The sequence below is a fragment of the Dendrobates tinctorius genome, unplaced genomic scaffold, assembly GCF_039654945.1.
Source record: "Dendrobates tinctorius isolate UK_male_01 unplaced genomic scaffold, ASM3965494v1 ptg000082l, whole genome shotgun sequence".
In the NCBI taxonomy this organism is placed as follows: Eukaryota; Metazoa; Chordata; class Amphibia; order Anura; family Dendrobatidae; genus Dendrobates; species Dendrobates tinctorius.
The window spans coordinates 4965001-4989441 of record NW_027361750.1 but is presented as its reverse complement, the minus strand read 5'-3'; the positions used below and the strand labels follow the sequence as shown (position 1 = coordinate 4989441).

General features: G+C 42.6%; 2 protein-coding genes across 3 annotated transcripts in view; one reads left to right on the top strand and one right to left on the bottom strand.

Moving 5' to 3' along the window:
• The window catches only part of ARFGEF1 (ARF guanine nucleotide exchange factor 1), a 277288-nt gene that overhangs the window by 24877 nt on the left and 227970 nt on the right, over positions 1–24441 (top strand). The gene's annotated exons all lie outside the window — the stretch shown is intronic.
• Positions 22145–24441, bottom strand: part of LOC141096924 (uncharacterized) — a gene marked incomplete at its 5' end in the record, with an annotated part of 5339 nt that continues 3042 nt past the window's right edge. Inside the window, one exon of the mRNA XM_073583828.1 lies at positions 22145–22234. Within this exon, the coding sequence (XP_073439929.1) occupies positions 22145–22234 (90 nt within the window). The remainder of the gene's footprint in view (positions 22235–24441) is intronic.

The window sequence follows — 24441 nt, the reverse complement described above, 5'->3', positions numbered from 1 at the left end:
AGTATATAGTGCAGAGATTTATCCTCTGTCGGCCAGAGACCCGATCCAGTATGTTAGTCAGCTGCGGTCAATCCCAGGAGCACAAACTGCTCTTTTCCTGGGGCTTGCAAATTCTTTTTATGTTTTGCTTTCTGCTTCAAATACCTTTTTGCTTTTTGATTAGTGAAAGCTGCTTAATAATAATAATAATAATAATAAATTTTATTTCTATAGCGCCGACATATTCCGCAGCACTTTACATTTCAGAGGGGATTTGTACAGACAATAGACATTACAGCATAACAATAATCACATAGATCATAACAGATACCAAGAGGAATGAGGGCCCTGCTCGCAAGCTTAGTCTATGAGGAAAGAGGTAGACACGAAAGGTGGGTGGTAACAATTGCCCTGTTTATATGGACCAGCCATAATGTTAAGTGTGTAACAGTACAGACACAGAGTGCTAATGGATGCATAAAGCATGTGGGAACATGATGCGGGGAACCTGGTTATGTTAAAACTTTTGGCTGTGCCACACAGGGATAGATTAGGTTAATGTGTTGAGGCGATAGGCCAGTCTGAATAAATGCGTTTTCAGGGCACGCTTAAAATTGTGGGGATTGGGGACTAATCGTATTGACCTGGGAAGTGCATTCCAAAGAATTGGCGCAGCACGTGTAAAGTCTTGGAGACGGGAGTGGGAGGTTCTGATTATTGAGGATGCTAACCTCAGGTGATCAGCAGAACGGAGGGCGCGGGTAGGGTGGTATCTGAAATAAGGGAGGAGATGTAGGGTGGTGCTGAGCCATGGAGGGCTTTGTGGGTGAGGGTAATATGTTTATACTGAATTCTGGAGTGGATGGGTAGCCAGTGTAATGACTGGCACAAGGTTGAGGCATCAGTGTAACGATTGGTGAGGAATATGATCCTGGCTGCAGCATTCAAGACAGATTGGAGAGGGGAGAGTTTGGTAAGAGGGAGACCGATTAGAAGAGAGTTACAATAGTCGAGACGAGAATGAATACGAGAAACAGTAAGAGTTTTTGCAGAGTCAAAAGTAAGAAAAGGTCGAATTCTAGAATTAAGGTGCAGATGACAAGAGCGAGCCAGTGATCAGATGTGGGGGGCAAAGGAAAGCTCGGAATCAAGTATGACCCCAAGACAGCGGGCATGTTGCTGGGGAGTAATAGTGGAACCACACACAGAAATAGCAATGTCGGGTATAGGTACATTAGTAGAGGGAGGAAACTCAAGGAGTTCAGTCTTTGACTGGTTCAGTTTCAGATATAGTGAGGACATGATGTTAGACACAGCGTTTAGACAATCGCCAGTGTTTTCTAGAAAGGCTGGCGTGATATCAGGAGAAGAAGCATATAATTGGGTGTCATCAGCATAGAGATGGTACTAGAAACCAAATCTACTGATTGTTTGACCAATAGGGGCAGTGTACAAGGAAAAGAGGAAGGGGCCTAAAACGCATCCTTGAGGAACCCCAACAGTAAGGGGAAGGTGAGAGGAGGAGGAACCGGCAAAAGATACAGAATAGTATCTGGAACTATCTGGAAGCTTTGGGGAGCCATGTCATCTGCTGATGTAGGTCCACTGTGTTTTGTCAAGACCAAAGTCAGCGCAGCCGTTTACCAGGAAATTTTTAGAGCACTTCATGCTTCCCTCTACCGACGAGCTTTTTGGAGATGGGAATTTCATTCTCCAGCAGGACTTGGCACCTGTCCACACTCTCAAAAATACCAATACCTGGTTTAAAAGCAACAGTATCACTGTGCTTGATTTGCCAGCAAACTTGCCTGACCTTAACCCCATAGAGAAATTATGGGGTATTGTCAAGAGGAAGATGAGACACCAGACCCAACAATGCAGACGAGCTGAAGGCTGCTATCAAAGCAACCTGGGCTTCCATAACACCTCAGCAGTGCCACAGGCTGATCGCCTCCATGCCACGCCGCATTGATGCAGTAATTCATGGAAAAGGAGCCCCGACCAAGTATTGAGTGCATTTACTGAACATACATTTCAGTAGACCAACATGTCGGATTTTAAAATCATTTTTCTTTCAAGCTAGTGTTATAATGTATTCTAATTTACTGAGGTAATGACTTTTGGGTTTTCATTGGCTGTAAGCCATAATCATCAACATGAACAGAACTAAAAAAAACTTGAAATTGATCACTCTGTTTGTAATCACTCTATATAATGAGTTTCACTTTTTGGATTGAAAAACTGAAATAATTTTTTGATATTCTAATTTTGTGAGAAGCACTTATATATGTGAAAGTCCGTCCTGGTGACACACTTTCTTGAAAGTATTCATCCAGACTTGGACTGGCCCATAGGAGAACAGGGAAATCCTCTGGTGGGCCCCTGTGCAGTAGTGGGCTACCATCCTCTTATATTAGCAGTACTTGGCACAGTATATATGAATCACTATGTACAGACAAAGGCAGCATCTTTTTCATGTAACAATACACTGAGATCATGGTTATACAAATTTGTGATTGAGGATAATGTCACATTTGCATTGTCCAACATTGTATTCATCTGTAGAGCACTGTACTTGCTGAAAGTCCGAATGTTGGATTGATGTATGATGAATTATCATACGTAGGATGCTGCGATGTCCCATATAGATGAATGCTGTAGAAATATTCACGAAATATGTGTGACAGACGGCTCTTTGAGCAATCACACCAGAGTTAGTTATACAGTAGGTCATCCAGCAGTTTCATGGCTCTTCTTCATTTTTTTTTTTTTTTATTTCTTTTGTTCCAATGATGGACCCACTGAGATTTCAAAATGGCTTTAGTCATACATGTTTTTTTAATGCTTGTTTTTGTCTCACAGTAACAAGATTAATGAGCTTTCTAAAATAACACTGATGTGTTGCATCTTTCTTTACGTCTTTTTGATGTGGTTTTTCGTTTTTTTTTAATTGCAACATGTTAATTCCATCAACATTTTCACTGCCTTTTACATTGAGTTAAAAATGGCTTAGTATGAAAAAGTGGGACAGCATAGTATAAAAACCCTTCTTCTCAATCCCCCCAGTACAACCCTTCTCAGTGGTTAACAAAGGAGTAAGATTAATGTACGGGAGCACAGCCGTCTATTGTGGTTCTTCTTGGTAAATGACAATTTTAGTTTTACCTTCAGGTGCGTATATGAATCGTTTTTGTTTTTTTTGGGAGGGGGGGGGGCTTATCCACTAAAGAGCAAGCAACATAGAGTTGACCATGTGAGAAATGCAGGTCGTCGAAATTAATGCGGACAAGTGGTTCCAAACTCGTCATCCTGCCTACGTCTTCGTATAAGTTGCATTTGTCATATGCGGTCATTTTAACGAGTTTCATCCTTTTGTTCAGATGTTTCCACATCCCTTGATTCAGCCTGTCTTTTCCATTTCTCCTGAAGATGAGGTTCCCGCTGTTCAGATTTTTCCCCATCTTTTGATTCAGCCTGTCTCATCCATTCCCTTTCATGCCAGGACTCTCCTTGTTCACTTGTCTCCGCTTTTAGAGGCAGGTTTTTCTTTCTTAGATTTTGTATTAACCTACCCAATATAGATGGTCATTGTTTGGGCGGCATTTTATAAAACAGTTCTTAGTATTATGACCTATAGTGATCCTCTTACACTGATACATATATATAAAGCAGAAAAGGTTTGACCACCTCACAGCCAGACTGTTCTTATTGACCATAGCAACCAATCAGAGCTCAGCTTTCACTTTACCTCAGCAGCTTCAATGATGAAGTCTGCAGTGTGCTTCTTATAGGCAACCAGGACGATCTTAGGGTGGTTTCATATTAGCGCTTTTGTGCGCATGCAAAAAACGCATCATGCATTTTTGCATGCGTTTGTGTTTTTTAGGCGCATTCGTTCTTTATGGGTAAACCCAGTGTTTACACATTTTTACGACAAAAACGCATGTTCATCAAAACGCAGGCGTGCGCATTTCCATGCGCACGCCTGCGTTCCCATAGACTGTAATGCGTTTTTTTGTCGCATTGCGTGTGCATGAGTTGTTTTGACAAATTTCGGCGCACCCAAAAATGCAACTTGTTGCGTCTGGATTGCAAAGGCGCACACGACTAAACGCATGCGCACGAAAACGCATACGAACATGTGCAAACGCAAGACCATGCGCCCCCCATGTTAAAGATAGGGGCGCATGACGCATGCGCATGGATGCGCCGCAAATGCTGTGCACAATAACACTAATGTGAAACCATTAAATCATAATCATAAATCATAAATAAGGCCCCAGTTACTTCTGCAATTCTAACCAAGTCACACAGGAAAATAAATTTCACCATAGATGTCCATGAATTAGGTTATGTGTAATATTTAGAAAATTGATGTGTTCATTACCTTTTTCACCCATGCTGTGTAAATGTGTGTGTATACTGTATATTGTATCATACAAAATCCAAGAAAAAAAAACATTGGATACATGGGTAATAAATAGTAATAGTACATGTATATAACATAGGGTACTTGGCTAACGCTGTTTTGATCAAAAAACGTAAAAGCCATCCCACCGCAACAAGGTGTAGGTTATTGGAACTGGCCTATCTCTGTATAACCTCACCTCATGTCGGCCGACCCCAATACAGATGGGTCAGAGCAGGACCGGTCAGACACCCGCCCATGGGAAGCTATAAAGAGGAAATGCCTAGCTGAAAAAGGGGAAGCCAAGAAAATAACAGCAAAACCAAAGAAATGAGCCGAAGCATAGGTTGGTATATGTGCGATGTATAGGAGCTTGTTCACATTGTGGCCATTTCAGAGACAAAATACAGGAAAAAAACAAAACGAGCATGTACCCTGTAGTAAATAAATAGTAATAGTACGTGGTAAATACCATGGGGTACTTGGTTTAACACTATTTTCCGCTAAAATAAGTAAAAGCCATTCCACCGCGACAAGGTGTATCCAAATTATCTGATTTTAATTTTGAACCTGTGTAGAGCCCCACAGTCAGAAATCATGTCCACATGGTAGGGAGGATGAGCGCAGGAGTTTGCACATGTTCAGTACTTGCAGAAGAAAAACTGATGTGTTGGCAGGAAAGCTGCAGCATTAGGTGTATGCGTTTAGAGGTGATTTTTGCGTGTGCTCCCCCCATTCATTGGTATGGAGGAAATCTGGAGCAAAATCGCAGAAGGAACTGACATGCTGCAGATAAACCTGCTGCAAATCTGCAAGGAAAAAATAAGCAATGTGAGCCTGAGACTTCAGGAATCTCATTCACTCTGCTGGTTCTAGGAAATCCTTCCGGATTTGGGACAAATCTGCGCATAAAACACGTGACAAAGCCCTAGTGTGTGGACAGACCCTAACAATAAGGTATTGTCCGTAAATGACTGTACTTAGTGTCTGTAGTTGTGGTTTGCACATGTCTGCTGATTCTTAGGTTCCTTTGCACTAGGCCGTGGTCCCATCAGCGTGTGGCATCTGTTGATTCTCTCATGCCAGAGCATTGGATACGATACGCTAATGGTGCTCTGGTCCTGCTCTGCTGCCAGCGTGAACTGAGTGTCTGTGCTTCAGTGCCCTCGCCTGAGAGGATCGCAGCACGGGTGCAGAGGAGACGGAGAAAGTAATTTCTCATTCTTCCCTGCTGCCAGTGTCGGCGGGAATCACACTGCACTCTGGTGATATCTGAGTGCAGTGCGATGTTTCACACGTAACCATAGACTTATATTGGGTGAGAGTGATCTGATTCTGGGTTGCAATCTCTGCTGCGATTGTTTTCACTTGCTGAATCGGCAGGAGAAAACAATCACAGATGTGAGCTGCACCATGGAGAAACATTGGGGCGAGTGCAATCTGATTATTATTATTTATTTTTTTTTTTTGTTCTATCGGATTGCACTTGTCTGACTGCATCACAAGTGGGAATGGGCCCTTACACTGAAAGTAGTGATTGGCGATAACTTTTCACCTATTTTAGGTCTTTTTCAGAGCTGTATAACAACAGGATCAGATGTCTTCTGGGGTGTCCAGGCACACCTAATGTGATCCAAAATCATATATATTTTTTTACGGTTCAGTATGTCTCCAACATTAGAGTAAAGCCGTCCAAATTCTGAACGACTCATGACGCTTCCGGCCTTACAACTATTGTAAATGGGTAAGCACTGAAGCTCCTATATTTGGTCTACATATACAAAAAAGAGAATGTGTTACCAGAGGTGTCATGACCCCTGCCGTCCTCCCTGATATTTGTGAGCAGCGGCTTTGCCACCCGTCCGTCCGCTGACAGGCACCCTGCTCCCTATGCATAGAGTGCAAGCTGTCAGTCATCAGCGGCGCCATGAATCCTACATACAATCCTCTGCTCTCAAAAAAACTTCATGAAAATTAGTAAATAATATAGCCTGTAATGTGTGTGTTTTCCCCAGAAATATGGATGCACTTGTCAGTGAGTTGTCTGATATTGGAGTGCAGATTTACTGTAGTGAATGGAGAGAAGCTGCAAGGCCAGACATTACCTGTGTACAGGTGTGGCAATATTTTGAAAGAAAGCAGCCATGGTTTTCTTCTCCTAGTATGCAAGTGGGTTCTTCAGAGAAAGATAACTGGATCCATAGAGCTACTTAGACTCTATATTCTATTTGTATACAGCTGTTTCTGTGCTCTTGCCCCTCATCAGTACAAAATCGGAGACTGATTGGCTGAGAGGTCTTTGACGGTGGGTAAAAGGGAAATAGTTGCTCATCAAGGAAACCACCAGTCTGCCCTTATCTACCACTTCCTGGACAACCCCTTTAATTCACTCTTTCATTAAGGTCCCATACGCTTAGACTAAAGTCGTCCAACCCACCTATATCTGTAAAGTCTGTGGTTGGGGGCCTCCCGACTCTCCACCAACAATGATATTGGCAGAGGTAAGGATCGAGCTGTTTGAGTCTTTTAATTCCCTACGTTTTTGTTATTCAGGAGATAAGCTGCTGCCAAAAATGTCTGACATCTTGTGTCTTCATTTTCCCCATTGAAAGCTCATGAGTGCTCGACTGAGCTGAACATTGTGTTTGGGGCTGTCAGGAGAGATGTCTGATGGCCAAATGAGTGCTCGCCTGTCTGTTACCGGATGTGGATTGTACCTTAATTCTTGGAATGGTTTCATGGATTTATTACTAGTGTTATCTAGGGCATCATGAGTTGTCTCCACGTAACGTCTCTATGTATTACACACCATTTACAGTTTAGGTGTGGGCAAGGCTTCTATTATAAGCTTCTGTCGTCATTGTTATCTATGTAGAAGTATCTACAGCTTGATCAAAGCAAAATTTCCGCACTGCCTCAAAGTCCACAGAGTGAGGTCACGTGGTGCCATCTTGACTTCTATTCATAAGGTTGTGCCGAACTTTTATCTCCGTCGCTGATCTGTCATTTTGTAGCTTCGCCCGCAGTAATGTTGCTGTAAAAGATTAATGTTCAACTGCGTTATGTGACGGCTGATAGCGCTGATTCCTATTTCTAGCAGTTATTACTTTGGTCAGTCAGGAGATTGTAGCCGTTGTTAGCTATAATATTCCAAGAACTTGTCTGCGGAGGAAACCTTTTCTCACATTCCTACTAATGGTTTGCATTTGACTTGCATTTGTTTTTTTGGGAAATAACACTAAATGCAAACTTTAGAAATGTAGTAATATATCTTATCAGACAGAGAGCTGAAATCTGTTTGCAGTGAAAGAACAAATTACAGCCGCTGCCTATAGAAATCTATGGAGAGGGTGATCTGGGGGGAGACTGGAGTAGGGAGAAACGGGAAAAGCTGAAGCTTCTAATAACTGCGAACTGCATAGAGGAAAAACTACAGGACTAGAAGTCATATTGGCGAGAAACGATATTTCTCATGTGCACAGTTATCTTAATAAGTTACATTAAAGTGTAAAAAAGAGGGGAGAAAATAAAGAAAAGCAATCGTGACCTCACCGATTCTCCATCGCTCTCTGATTTTCCGCCTGTCTCTGCTGATACGATGACATGACTTGTGCACATGGTCATGTTATGGCAATGTGTTTTTTTTTTTTTTTGTTATAGCTGTACTGGTGCAGGAGATCCCTTACTGACCTCTAACTGCAGTCTTCAGCAAGAAGAAAAATTGTGATCTTTTTCTCTGGAGATTTTCTCTACCCAGCTGAGCCCGTGTGGCAGTACACAGCGAGCGTGCATCTTAGTGCATTCATGTACTGCCATACTGTGCTGTGTGTACTAATCCTTATGTATGCAATGACTCCTATGGTGATGGCACTTCTTTTTCAAGTGTTCACTATAGAAATAATCACCTAATTTAATAATAGACTAGGGGAGATTTATCAACTGGTGCAAAGGAAAAAGTGGAGTCGTTTCCTATAATAACCAATCACAATTCCTCCTCAAATTTCCCAGGGGCCCAGTGAAATGTTAAAGCCTAAATCTACGGGAATTGGTTGCTGTGGGCCTATACTCCACTTTTTCTTTGTACCAGTTTTGATAAAGCTCCTCCAAAGTTTAATGATTTTGGCATAAATGCAAAGAAGTTTCTTTTTTGCCTTACTTGTGCCATCCCTTTTTATTAAGCTTTTGAAATGTAAAAAATAAATTTGGACAGATTTTACGCTCCATTAGGGCATAGGAGTGCAATTGTACCAAAATTATGCAAAATTTCAACAAGTCTGAAATGAGGAATTATCTGGTACCGTAATATTGGACACATTGTTCGACAAAGATAAAAAAAAATTACGTGGACTTGAAAATGGTGCAAAAGCCATTATAAATTGGTCACTAAAATGAAGAATGACTTGACTTCCAAACTTGAATATAATTGTATCACATATGCATTGGATGGGGCATAAAACATCCGCTGGGACGTCTACCGATCCTGAGAACAGGGGCTCAGAAGAACCCGTGTGGATGGAGCAGGGGTCTATCATGCGCACTGCCGCTCATTCTTATGGGAGTGCCAAAGAGAATCTGACACGGGGCTCAAATGGCGACCTCATCGGAGGCCCTGACCGTGACCTCTCCCCGCCACCTGACTGCAGCAGGGTTTAGGTTGTAGCCTTGGTTATTTATCGGTAGGTTTCAGATCCGTATGTCTGTGCCCTAACATGTAGCAGAATCTCAGGTTTCGCTCACTGTTGTTCACCTTAGGCCTGTTTCACACTTCCGTTTTTGTGTCCGCCAAACGGATCCGTTTCCGTTTTTTGACGGAAACTGATGCAAACGGATCCGTTTTTAAAAAAACGGATCCGTTTTTTTGACGGATCCGCGGTACCCACTAATGGAAGTCTATGGGACAAAAAAAACGGATCCTGCAAAAAATGGCGGATCCGTTTTTTTACGGAAACCAACGGATTTTGACGGATTTGAAAAAACGGAAGTGTGAAACAGGGCTTAGACTAAAATACTGCATATCCTGACACTTTGTTTCCAATAGAATTGGGTTGTTTTTGTCCGTATGCTAAGGCTGCTCATCGGAGCAGAACGTTATTCCAGCGCCTCTCCCTGGTTGTTTGATGGGTATTAGGTATGCATGGTAGGCACTCTGGCAGTGCCGTTCGGAGAGGCTTCTCCTCCTCATTATTGTGAAGACCCCCAGCTCCTTATAGATATGCCGATTAGTGCTGGCTAAGCATATTTGACATGCAGTAATGTGGCGGCTCGGCCATCTCTGTTTATAGTGAGAACATTACCAATATTAGTCAATGAGCGAAACGCAGCACTACCAGAGCACATGATGAATCAGGAGAGCACAGATGGTGCTGCCACTTAGTAATGCATGTTGTATTAACACTCAATCCTCAGGAGCAGCGCTCCATGCCTGGCGCAGCTGTGGGCCACAGTCTGTATGTAGTAGCGTGTATATAATGCATATAGGTTGGGATCCATCTGCGATTACACTGTGCGTGGGTCCTGTTAGTGCATGTCCAGCTAATATCTGTCAGATGGAAAGACCACAGCAATTGCCTTATCCGCCTGTGTGCCCAATAGTATTGGGGTACCCGGATGGCCTTGAAGTCTTGCCGTGGTAACGCGGTGGCACTCTACGCTATTTCTGTACACCATATTTTTTCACATTTACGTGTTGGCAAACAATATTATATTACAGCTATATTATTTGCATTGTGGGGCAGATCGGTATCTGCATACAGGTATAACGCAGGCCAAGTTTCGGTTCAGAGCAAGAAAGTCATTCATTGGAAAATGGAAAATGGCAGAAGAAGCAATGCATGCTGGGAAGTGAGAGCAGAGTCACTTTCAGCACCTATATTTCTCGCAGTATTCTGATGAAGCAGAATCACCCACCCAGAGTGAATGGCAAGTTAGATTTTAAAAATCAGGACAATTCTTGGATCCATCAAAAACATCTTATCAAGATCCTGCTTTTCTGCAGGTTTTCTGTGACCAGAAGGTATGCGTTAAATGGGTTGTCCCCTTTCAGAAATAATTGTCCTTATGCTTCAGTAGTCTGAATTTTTTCTTTACTCACCCTGCCCTGGTCCAATGCTAATTCTTTGCTGCTGCTGTTTCCGTTGTCTGTAGCACTGATGTTATGTCCGCAGCTCTGCAGACAACGGAGCTCAGCAGCTCTGCCGATGTAGAGGGAACAAGCCACTGAGCTCAATTGGTGTCATGTTTAGAGTGCTGCAGGCAATGGACACCTGGAACAGTAGCAGAGACTCTGCACTGGACTCGGGGAGGGTAGGTATAGCATAGTTTATTTTTCTACAACTAGTGTAACCTATAGGAAAAACTCTTCTAAAAGGGGACAACTCCTTTAAAGGGAATCTGTCAGCAGGATTGTGCACAGTAACCTACAGACAGTGTCAGGTCGGCGCCGTTATAATGATTACAGTGATACATTGGTTCATGAAATCCATCTTGTGGTTGTTGTTTAATCTTTATTTTCAGTTTTGAGTTAATGATTTGCTCGTGCTCCGGGGCAGCCTGTGGTGGTCTACATGTTGTGCTCTGGTTAGGAATTCACCAGTATGGCTTCTGACAGGTCACTGATCCCTCACGGACCTGCCCCTAGATAACATAATTAAATAATAATTATATATATATCTTGGGGAAAAAAAAACCCTTTGCAGACATAGAATCATAGAATCGTAGAGTTGGAAGGGACCTCCTGGGCCATCTGGTCCAACCCCCTGCTCAAAGCAGGATTCGCTAAATCATCCCAGTCAGATGTCTGTCCAGCCTCTGTTTGAAGACTTCCATTGAATGAGAACTCACCACTTCTCGTGGCAGCCTGTTCCACTCATTGATCACTCTAACTGTCAAAAAGTTTTTCCTAATATCTAATCTGTGTCTCCTCCCATTCAGTTTCATCCCATTGCTTCTAGTCTTTCCTTGTGCAAATGAGAATAAAGTTGATCCTTCTACAATGTGACAGCCCTTTAGATATTTGTAGACAGCTATTAAGTCTCCTCTCAGTCTTCTCTTTTGCAAACTAAACATTCCCAAATCCTGCAACCTTTCCTCATAAGACAGGGTTTGCAGACCGGTCACCATTCTGGTCGCTCTTTTCTGAACTTGCTCCAGTTTGTTGATGTCTTTTTTAAAATGTGGTGCCCAAAACTGGACACAATATTCCAGATGAGGTCTGAACAAAGAGGAGTAGAGGGAAATAATGACTTCACGTGATCTAGACTGTATGCTTCTGTTAATACATCCTAGAATTGCATTTGCCTTTTTTGCTACTGCATCACACTGTTGACTCATATTCAGTCTGTGATCTATTAGTATACCCAAGTCTTTTTCACATGTGCTGTCACTTAGCCCTATTCCTCCCATTCTATATATGCTTTTTTCATTTTTATTGCCCAGATGTAGTACTTTGCATTTCTCCCTTTTAAAAACCATTCTGTTAGTTGCTGCCCACTTCTCCAGTTTGTTTAAATCTTTTTGAATCCTCTCTCTCTCTTCTCTAGTATTAGCTATCCCTCCTAGCTTTGTGTCATCAGCAAATTTAATCAGTTTACCCTCAATTCCTTCATCTAAATCGTTGATAAAGATGTTGAACAATACAGGGCCCAGGACAGAGCCCTGTGGTACCCCACTTGAGACATTCTTCCAACTGGATGTGCAGCCATTTACGACCACTCTTTGGGTCCGATCACTAAGGCCTCTTTCACACATCCGGTTTTCGTCATCCGGCACGATGTGGCGAAATTTTTAATAACCGGATCCAGCACCGGATCCGGTTTTGTCCCATAAGCTTTCATGGGCGCCGCATCGTGCCAGATGGTTATGCGTCGTGTCCGGTTGTTGCCGGACACGGCATAAATTAGCCGTCCGGCATCTGCAAAAAACGTTCCCTGCAACGTTTTTTGTCAGCGCCGGACCGGCTTTTTCCACAGCGCATGCCCGGACTCTGTGAATGTTAACCCCACAAGTGCCTGGCGAGAGAGAGATCTCTCTCTGTCACCCGGACACTTGTGAGAGATCTCTCTCGCCGGGCACTTGTGGGGTTAACACTCACAGTGTCTGGGTGAGAGAGAGAGATCTCTCTGTGGGGTTAACCCCACAAGTGCCCGGCAAGAGAGAGATTCTCTTGCCTGGACACTAAGTGTTAACCCCCCATGTCTCTCTCTCTCCACCCCCGTCCCCTCTCCTCCCCTCCCCTCTCCTATCCTCTCCTCCCCTCACCTCCCTTTCAGCAGCTGTCTCATCGGCTGCCTCTGTCCACCTCGTCCTGCGGCTCCTTTAATAATGTCCGAGCCGTATCTCTCGCCGCACACACATCCGGTGTCACGGCTGCAGGCCGGATCCGGCAGCCCGGCTTTTCGCCGCACGCCACCGGACCCCACACACCGGATGTGTGAAAGTAGCCTAAGCCAGTTATGAATCCACCTAACAGTTGCCTTGTCCATTCCATACTTTTTTCAATAAGGATTGTATGAGAGACTTTGTCAAATGCTTTGCTGAAGTCAAGATATACTATATCTACAGCATTTCCTTGATCCACCCAATCAGTGATACCATCATAGAAGGAAATTAAGTTAGTCTGACATGACTTATTAGTTACAAACCCATGCTGACTCTGTTTGATCACTTCATTCTTATCCAGGTATTGACATACATGTTGTTTAATAATTTGTTCAAAGATCTTTCCTGGTATAGAAGTCAGACTCACCGGCCTATAGTTGCCTGGGTCCACCTTCTTCCCCTTTTTGAAGATAGGAACAACATTTGCTCTTCTCCAGTCTTCTGGCACTTCTCCTGTTCTCCAAGAATTTTCAAAGATTATGGAGAGGGGTTCAAAAATTTCTTCTGCTATCTCCTTCAGTACTCTGGGGTGTAATTCATCTGGACCTGGAGACTTGAATTCATTTAGGTTAGCTAAGTGTTTCCTCACTATCTTTCTGTTTATAGATATCCTGGATTCTTCTATTCCCTTAATAGGACAGTGAATAACAGTTGATGTTACATTTCCTTTCTGAGAGAAAACAGATGCAAAATAGGAATTTAAAAGTTCAGCCTTCTCAACATCCTGTCTTACCATTTCATCATTTTCATCCTGTAAAAATCCTATAGCATCTTTGACTTTTCTTTTACTTTTGACATATCCCCAAAATCCTTTATTATTGCTTTTGACATCTCTTGCAAGCCTCAATTCATTTTCAGCTTTAGATAATCTGATTTGTGCCCTGCAGGTTCTGCAGACAGCATTATATTCTTCTTTAGATATGCCTCCCTCTTTCCATTTTATAAACATTTTTTTCTTCCTTTTTAGCATGTGCTTAAGTTCTGTGTTCATCCATCCTGGTTTCCTTAAATGCTTCCTATTCTTCCCTCTTTTCGGAATTGTTAACAACTGTGCTTTGAGAATTTCATTTTTCAAGATTTCCCATCCTTCCTGGACATTTTTGTCTTTAAGGATATCCAGCCATTGGATCCCTCCAATTATCTTTCTGAATCCCTTAAAATCTGCCTTTCTGAAATCTAACCTTGACATCTGAGTCTTCACAGGTCTTCCGCCTCTAGTTATCCAAAATTCTAAAATAGCATGGTCACTACCTCCTAGGGTTCCAGCCACTTTTACCTCCTCAACCATTTCCTCCCTGTTTATAAGGATTAGATCCAAGGTAGCAGTTCCCCTTGTTTTCTCCCCTACCTTTTGGAAGATAAAGTTGTCAGCAAGAGAGGATAAGAATTTCCTTGACCTGTTAGTTTTGCCTGAGAGAGATTCCCAACAAATGTCTGGATAGTTGAAATCTCCCATGACAACTATGTCATATTTTTTGGAGAACTTGGCCATTTGATGCATAAAGAGTTCATCCATATCTTCAGCTTGCACAGGCGACCTGTAGTAAATGCCTACAATGGTGTCCTTTCCATTGTTCTGTCCTTGTATTCTTACCCAAACAGTTTCCACAGAACTCCCAGTCTCTGAGGCTTCAATCTCTGTGCAGATATACGCTTTTCTAACATACAATGCGACACCCACTCCTCGTTTATCAAGTCTGTTTCTTGCAAATAAGTTGTATCCTTCTAGTCTTGTATTCCAATCATGTGTATCGTCCCACCAAGTTTCAGTGATTCCAATGACATCATATTTCTTTTCCTGTGTTAGTAGTTCCAATTCTCCTTGTTTGTTGCCCATGCTTTGTGCATTAGTATAGAAACATTTTAGTTTGTGATTGGTTTCTCTTTCTCCAATATTTTTATTAATTAGATTCTTTCGTCTTTGTTCTTCCTTTCCACTTCTAATAGCAGAGTTCTCAATAGCATTTGTCAGGTGTATGGCTTTTTCTGGTCTTTTGCTTCCCTTCCCATGTTGTTCTAGTTTAAAGCTCTCCTTACAAGTGTAGCAAGGCGACTTCCAAATACATGCTTTCCAGTCTTCGTAAGGTGCACCCCATCTCTAGCAAGTAGTCCATCGTATAAGTAGTTCACTTCGTGATCCAGAAATCCAAATCGTTGCTGACGGCACTATCGACGTAGCCAGTTGTTCACCTGCAGAATCTTATTCCACCTCCTTGTTCCAAGGCCATCCACTGGGAGGATGGAAGAGAAGACCACCTGCGCTCCCAGTTCTTTCACTTTCTTGCCTAAGTCTTCAAAGTCTCTGCAGATGGTTTCCAGGTCGTTTCTTGCATCGATAGTTGCTGCACCATTATCGCATATATAATGTCTATGTAACTAATTTCTTTGATGTCATCCTTAAATTCCTAAAAAATAAAAATAATTAAAAAAAAAAATCAGTTTGAAAATGGCATTCTAGACATTTCTACCTTTCCCTCTCTACTTTTTTTTTTTTTTTTTAATACTTCCAATTAGTTTTTTTTTTTTTTTTTTAAAGAATCCCAGTGCATTTTGGGGTACTCAACACAGGACGTCATGAGGGGGCAGAGGCTGCGGTACTGTCACAGCTGCTTTCCCCACCATGAAATAAGGCATCATCTGTTTCAGAGACTGGACTGGTCCAAGCCGTGTCATCTCCTTAGCGCCAGCAAGGGAGCGCACTGTCACTGTGCATTCAAAGGAATCTAGCACAGGGATCTCATACTGAGTATGCGTCAGAATTTACGTACGACACATTATCAGGTGAGCAGGACTAGCCAAGCCTCCAAAACAGACATCACTGATGGCGCCTCATTTCAGAGAGAGAGTGTAGAGGCTGCGGCAGTGATGCAGCCTTTGACCTTGATGACGGTTCAATTGAGTGTCCCAGCATGCACTAGCGAATCTCAAGCAAAATGTCTTGGGATGGTAAAAAAAAAAAAAAAAGTCAGAATATAGAGGGTATATTAGGGATTAGCGAATTTTTCATAGAAGTAAATTATAAAACGAGATTAGATTATTACACTGAATAGATATACATTTATTGTGAAATTCACCTTTTGGTTAAGGACCGCCCCTTTAAGTTCAGCCGATTGGTTTGGTCCTCTACAGCAGTGCCAGTTTCTCATGAGGCCCCTTGGGAAAATTAATTGCCCACCCCTGCTAAAGAGGGCTTCTCCGACACCCAGGAGGCTGCCGAACTCCACTGCTTTTTCGGTCCAGTGGGGAGCTGGACTGCTTCCAGTGACTCCGCCTGCTGCTTTGCCTCTTCTTAATCATCACAGACTTTGTAGCGTGGTGATTTGAAGTCATGACTTGCACTTGACTTGGATTAAGGTGAGGAAAAGTTGTGCAGGTCGTCAGCCTCCCTCTTGTCCGTGCCTATCGAGTCCCAGTGGCAAGAGCTAATCTAAACGACTGGAAATGGGTCAGGATGCAATGGATGGCCAACAGTGTCCTCTATGTGCCTCACTGCGCCCTCTCAGTGCTCTATAACGGTTTGCTGTTTGTTAAATTGCCTTTCTGTCCATTGAATCCTAAATGGTTTCTTCTGCACGTTCCGCCGAATCTAGTGTTCACATGCACAGGTAGGCAAACCCTTAAAGTCACTGTGGGCCTCAAAATCAATGGCTACCCTCAGCTGGCTTGGCCCGCCTGCCGAGGTGGTGTTCCAGGGAGTACCCACTGCTGCATGTTAGCAATTACTTGGAGGTTCATGTGAGCGCTCAGTACCGGATGAGGACCAAAGACAGATGAGCTGACCCTCCACCAGATGTGCTACCTCTATCTGGCCACCCAATACTCCCAAACGGCTCTGGTGGCAGCTTTGTATCACCATCCCATTGTTAATGATGGAGAGGTAATCTACCATGCACAGTGCCAGTGGATTCAGACAAGGATATAAGATCGCCTTTCTAGAGATCTACTGGTATCTCAGATATCGGACCCCACAAATCCTATTTTTGTGGGTAGTTGATGACTTCTTGTAACTAACCAAAATAATAAAAATGCAACAGATGTTGGGATTAGGCTGTGTGCCCACGTAAGCGTGTTTTTCACGTTTTTGTAGCGTTTGTCCCGGTCAAAACACTTCAAAAACGCATACAAGAAGCATCCCATTCATTTTAAATGAATTTCGCACTTTTTGTGCACATTGATGTGTTTTTTTTCCGTGAAAAAAACGCTTCGCGGTAGAAAGCGCAGCATGCTCATTTATTTTGCGGAAAAGTCTGCGTTTTTAGCTATTTTCTATGAGTCAGAAGATGCGCAGGAAAAAAAACACATAAAAAACGTGCGTTTTTTGCATAAAGAAACGCAAAAAAACGCACAGAAATAAAACACGCGTTTTCTGGGAAGGAGTCCGGTTTTGAAACAGAAATTTTCTGCATACGTGGGCACATAGCTTAAATGTTTTGTAAACTCACCTGTCTATGAATGCAAAGGATCCTCAATCCAAGGCAATAGAGCAATACAAAATCTAGCAGCAGATCCAGTACCTCAATAAAATTGTAACATTTTATTTTCATCCAATAAAAACACAGTATAGGATGGTAAGCCCAAAATCAGAGGAAAAAAGTCCCGTTAAAGAACATATTAATCCTGGTTAACGCGTTTCAAAGTATCACAACCTATTTATGTTCTTCAATGTGACTTTTTTCTTGATTTTAGGCTTACCATGCTATACTATGTTTGTTTTTTATTGGATGAAAATCATAGTTTACAATTTTATCGAGGTGCTGCATCTGCTTCTAGTTTTTGGATTGCATTAAAGTAGATGTGCGACCCTCGGAGGGTGCGTATGGCCTCATCTGTGACTCCTGTTAGATTAACCATTACCCCTCTTCTGCCATCTCTGCCAATGTACAATCTGTGTCCGGGTGAATAACGCTGCTACAGCTTCCTGCCAACTCAATTTACAGACACATGTAATGGTGCTGACGTTTCTTACAAGTTTTTAATTAAAGTGAATGGTGTGATGTTCCAAGGATGTGGAATCAGAGGTAAATAACCGATCTGCGGAGACCTTAATTAAACTTGAACTGATTTAAATTAACACATCAGAAATTAGCAATTTGCTGATATTTCTTGGATTTAGAATGTATTGCTGGAATTTGGGGGGTTAGTTACATAAGGTCTGAAACGGCAGTCGCAAGCAAACACGATGTAGAATATTTAGGTGTCATTAAAGACTTGACACAGACGCTGCTATACAAATCCATAGTCCAGATCTTTTCTCCATTGTCATCTTGTACAGGAATCACAAGAACGGCGGCACTGAAATATCCTGCGTGAGTGAAGCGCTAGTGAGCATGTGTGACCATCACGCCATTAAATGGCAGAGTTCCACGATTAAAATAAGAAAACCCGATACTGGCCTCTCGCACAGGTGCTGTTTCAGTGATGTTAGCCACAGGTCTCTCAATTCCCGGCATTGCTATGTCACTTGAGTGCTGCAGCCAACCAGCGGCCTTTAATGGTTGTCTGCTCCCTTTTAATGTTTTGTTGGAGCAGTCATCTGCCCTGACGGAACATTAATTAGCAACAGCTGATCAGCGTCCACCTACTGGCTGCAGCGCTCACGTGACATAATATGCAAGCGGCGGGACGCTCTGCGCCACCATCGTAGCACCGATATAATGTTTTTTTTATTCGATTCGAGTGACTTGGACATTTAAGGTGGGATTGTCCAAGAAGTGAACAACCATTAGCTATCTATCGATTGATTAGTCAGGTGGCAAAAAGTAGAGGTCAAAAAGGTACAGTGACTGCATGATCAGACTGCAAAGCTTGTTTGTCGTCTGTTACCTAAAAGACACTGACGTCTGCACAGGAGCTGTAGGATGAAAATAAGAAGCCTTTTCTAAATGGCAAAATTGCTCTATTTTACACTTTTGAATGCATTAATACAATAAAAAAGGAAGTGTAAATATAGCCTAAGCTCACATAATACTAATAATGTGTATATATAGATACAGTTGTGCTCAAAAGTTTACATACCCAGCTGAATTTTGCTTTCTTGGCCTTTTTTAGAGAATATGAATAGCAACACCAAAGCTTTTTCTCCACTCATGGTTAGTGGTTGGGTGAAGAAAGTTATTGTGAAGCTACTGTGTTTTCTCTCTTTAAAATCATATTACCAACCCAAAACATCCAAATGACCCTGATCAAAAGTTTAAATACCCTGGAGGTTTTGACCTGATAACATGTACAAAAGTTGACACAAATGGATTTGAATGACTGCTAAAGGTAACATCCCCACCTGTGACCTGTTTGCTTGTAATCAGTGTGTGTGCATAAAAACTGAGTGAGTTTCTGGGATTCAGACAGACTCTTGCATCTTTCATCCAGCCACTGACATTTCTGGATTGTGAGCCATGGGGAAAGCAAAAGAATTGTCAACGGATCTACGGGAAAAGGTAGTTAAACTGTATAAAACAGGAAAGGGATACAAAAAGATATCCAAGGAATTGATAATGCCAGTCAGCAGCATTCAAACTGTAATTAACAAATGGAAAATCAGGGGCTCTGTAAAAACAAACCCACGGTCAGGTAGACCACCAAAAATGTTGTCAACAACTGCCAGGAAAATTGTTCGGGATGCAAAGAAAAACCCACAAATAACATCAGCTGAAATACTGGACTCTCTGAAAACTAGCGGTGTGGCTGTTTCAAGATGCACAATAAGGCTATGTGAACACAGTGCGGATTCTGCTGCGTTTCCGCAGCGATTTTGGCCCTGCAGAAACGCAGCAGTTCCGCTGACATGGTACAGTACAATGAAAGCCTATGGGTTTTCAAAAACGCTGTGCTCACGCTGCGTTTTTTTTCTGCGCGGTTTTGCTGCGGTTTACAAACTGCAGCATGTCAATTGTTTGGGCGGTTTCCGCAGCGGTTTCACACCTTTAACATAGTAGAGGTGTGAAACCGCAAGGCAAAACCGCAGACCAAAACACAGGAAAACCGCAGGTCACTTTACCTGCTGTTTTACCTGCGTTTCCGCGCGGAAAAACCCGCAGCGAAATCCGCAACATGTGCACATAGCCTTAGGAGACACTTGAAGAAAAATGGGCTGCATGGTCGAGTTGCCAGAAAAAAGCCATTACTGCGCAAATGCCACAAAGTATCTCACCTACAATACCCCAAACAGCACAGATACAAGCTTCAAAACATACTTGGACATTCCAACATGACAACGATCCAAAACACAAGGCCAAGTCAACCTGTCATTGGCTACAACAGTACAAAGTGAAGGTTCTTGAGTGGCCATCTCAGTCTCCTGACCTCAATATCATTGATCCACTCTGGGGAGATCTCAAGTGCGCAGTTCATGCTATACAGCCCAGGAATTTACAGAAACGGGAGGCTTTTTGCCATGAAGAGTGGTCAGCTTACCATCTGAGAAAATAAAGAACCTCATCCACAACTACCACAAAAGACTTCAAGCTGTCACTGATGTATATGCAATACACGGTGTGAAGAAATGGGGTATGTGAACATTTGATCAGGGTCATTTGGATGTTTTGGGTTGTCATTATGTTTTATAAAGAGAAAACAGTAGTTTGACAATAAATGGCTTCACCCAACCACTAACCATGAGTGAAGAAAACGTTTTGATGTTATCATTCATATTATCTGAAAGCACGATGGCTCAGTGGTTAGCACTGCAACCTTGCATGTTCTCCCCGTGTTTGCGTGGTTTTCCTCCCATATTCCAAAGACATACTGAATTTAGATTATGAGCCCCATCGGGGACAGTGATGATGTGTGCAAACTGTAAAGCGCTGAGGAATATGTTAGCGCTATATAAAAATAAAGATTATTATTAAGAAAGCAAAAATTCTGCAGGGGTATGTAAACTTTTGAGCACAACTGTGTATGTGTGTATATACAGGAGCATCTCACAAAATTTGAATATCATCAAAAAGGTAATTTACTTCAGTTCTTCAATACAAAAAGTGAAGCTCATATATAGAGTCATTACAAACAGAGTGATCGATTTCAAGTAGGCCAGCAAAACTTTGCACTAGCCCTAAAGCACCTTGGATTGTGGCCTCTCCACTCTTCCTCCAGACTCTGGGACCTTCATTTCCAAGGTCTAGTGTGAAGTATCCACAATCGGTGATGATTTGGAGAGCCATGTCATCTGCTGGTGTAGGTCCACTGTGTTTTATCAAGAGAAAAGTCAGCGCAGCCGTCTACCAGGAAATTTTAGAGCACTTCATGCTTCCCTCTGCTGACAAGCTTTTTGTAGGTGGAAATTTCATTCTTCAGCAAAGCAGGACTTGGCACCTGTCTACACTGCCAAAAGTACCAATACCTGGTTTAAAAACAACAATATCACTGTGCTTGATTGGCAGCAGACTCGCCTGACCTTAACCCCATAGAGAATCTATGGGATGTTGTCAAGAGGAAGATGAGACACCAGACCCAACAATGCAAACGAGCTGAAGGCTTCTATCAAAGCAACCTGGGCTTCCATAACCCCTCAGCAGTGCCACAGGCTGATCACCTCCATGCCACGCCGCATTGGAGCAGTAATTGATGCCAAAGGAGCCCCGACCAAGTACTGAGTGCATTTACTTAACATACCTTTCAGTAGGCCAACATTTCGGACTTTAAAATCACTTTTCAAACTGGTGTTATAAAGTATTCTAATTTACTGAGATAATGACTTTTGGGTTTTCATTGGCTGTAAGCCATAATCATCAACATTAGCAGAAATAAACACTTGAAATAGATCACTCTGTCTGTAATCACTCTATATAATATAGAAGTTTCACTTTTTGTATTGAAGAACTGAAATAACTTTTTGATGATATTCTAATTTTGTGAGAGGCACCTGTGTGTGTATATAGATAGAGATGGATAGCTATAAATATAAAAATATTTACTGTAAACTTAGTGCCAAAAACTGAATAGGATTTTGGCAAAAAAAACCCCTTTTTATTTTTTTTATTTTTTAGGAACTGTATCTCTGGTTGGCCTAAGCATATTTTGTATATATGGCGCTTTAGTTTTGGTAGACGTTAATGTATGTTGCATAGAATGTATATTTGGGGTACCTCCACACAGGGATGGATGTGTATCTGCTGCTTATTGCGAAGGATATATTCAGCGAGGTTCTACATCATATGTGGACATGCTGCAAAATTGTGATTTCGTGAAATCTCATCCACTTCACTGATACTATAGAAAATCTGCAGCCTATCCTGCCAGTGTGAACAAGCCCTTAGTGTTGCATATGGGATCTGATTTTTTTTCCTATAGTAATAGGAAAGTATTTCTCAGAAGGAAAGCTTGTGGAATAGCCTTCCTGATGGATAGCGCCGCTCGTGTCTTTGCATGGCTCCTGCATGGTCTTTATCAGAGTGACCGATCCTCTGCTCGGTCTTCTGAAATTCTAATAACCAAGCATTTAATTTCCTCTTTGCTGCCTGTTTTTTCCACGGGCTTCTGCACATGAAGGGAACAGAACCATTAATATGTTGGGAAATTGCGGTTTATGTGCGGCGGGTACCAGCAGGATGGCTGGGTCCGATTATACAGAGTCCTTATTTTCCTCACTGACCACTGGACTAAGGAAAACGAATGGACATGATAATGAGTCGGCGTTGTTAATAAATGAATAGTCTTGTCCTATTTCCGGCGGTGTCATTGTGGTGCGGTAACTGTACTCTGGCTTCTTATTAGCAGCCGTACAGAAGGACACAGCCATGGTGCATTATTCATCATTTTCCTTTCTAGCTTGTCACTTCTCATGTTCCTGCTGGGATCCGGCTCTTTAGAAGCCACTTTTCTATATGTTGATTGCATTGTGCTGTTTTACTAGTGGCTTTTCTCTAGGAGAAACCTGAAATAATGATTCTTCATCGCCATGAGTAAATGCAAGTCCTGTAAAAATGTTCCCATCTGTTTAATATACTAAAAAACAATTCTACATGGCCATTTCCCTCCTCGTTGAGTGCTTGCTGTGATTTCTGAACCCAAGAACTAGAATGTTTGCCTGGGTGACCAAAAAATGTAATGTTTCTAAATGTAAACTGTGCCGCCCTTCTCTGTGGGTTGTGTCTGGTACGGCAGCTCAGCTCCAAGCTACTAAATGAGCTGTAATAACAAACGCAACCTAGTTTATGTAGTTTCTGCACACTGGGCGAGATCTACGAAGCTAAATAGACTAGATTTCGAGGAGAATTTGTGGCAAGAAAAACTCTTAACAAGCCTTGCCCCACATTTGTTACGGGTTTTTTTTTTTTTTTTTTTTAACGGGTCATCAAAAAAGTAGGACGGCTTAAGAAGGGGTATCATATCACATAAAAGAGGCACAGCTCAAAACGTGAAACTCTGCACGACTCTCCAGGTCACACTGCGCTCCGTATGACCCAGAAGTGACTTTATAATGTAAGTCTATAAAACATCAGAACGAGCATCCATAAGATTAAATTGTAAAAGAGACTCCCGGCTCCGAGTGACCCGGAGAGTCTGCAGAGTAGTGACATCACTGAGAAGAGGAGCAGAACGGCGCTCGATCCCGGAGGAGGAGGTGGCGGTGGGGGAGTTCAGATACACATATACACAGAATTAATGAAGAAAAGTCTTCACGAGTATTTCTTTAAAGAGACTCTGTAAGTACAGAATGGCTATTCAAACCAAGTCCAGGCGCTCGGTGCGTCACGACTTGGACAATAATTTAGGCTATGTGCACACGGTGCGGATTCGCAGCAGAACTGCATGTGATGTACAGTAGCATTATAGGCTATGTAAAACAAAATCTGCAGTGCACATGCTGCGTTTTTTTCCGCGCAGATTTGCTGCGGATTGAAGAATGCAGCATGTCACTTCTTTTGTGCGGTTTTGCTGCAGTTTTCCACCTGCTCCATTCTAGAAATCGGCAGGTTGAAAACCGCAGGGGAAAACCGCACAAAACATGCAGTAAAACCGCACTAAAAATGCACTAAATCCAAAAAAAAAGGGGATTTGACCTGCGGATTTAGTGAAATCTGCACGGAAAATTCCAAAGCCGAATACGCACTGTGTGCACATAGCCTGACACCTTCCCCATCTGCTTGCTTTCCCTCTGACTAACAGGGACAATGCTGCCACCTTTGATTAGTTGTAGTGGTCACATGTCCTTCCAGACAGACCGGGACATACAGAGCTGTGGTCTTTGTACTTGCTGCTCCTTTTAGGCCTGTTTCACACATCCGTTTGTGTCCATCAGTCAAAATCCGTCGTTTTGCAAAAAAAAACGGATCCGCCATTTTTCTTGGCGGATCCGTTTTTTTCCTATTGAGTTGCATTACCGGCGGATCATGACGGATGGCCATCCATTGGATCCGTTTTTTTGCGGATCCGCCAAAATTTTGACGTCCGCCGACATGCCCGAACGGACCATGCAACGTTTTTTCGGCCGGCAGGATCCGCACTTCTCACTGCGCATGCCCGAAAGACTTCACTCAGCCGGAAATTTAACCCTAAACTCTGTTCTGGTGGGTGAAAAATTCTCTCTCTCTCCTTCTCTCTCTCTCTCTCTCTCTCTCCTCTTCTCTCTCGCCTCCTTTTCTCTCCTCCTTTTTTCTCTCTCCTCCTTTTCTCTCCTCCTTTTCTCTCTCTCCTCCTTTTCTCTCTCCCTTTTCTCTCTCTCTCCTCCTTTTCTCTCTCTC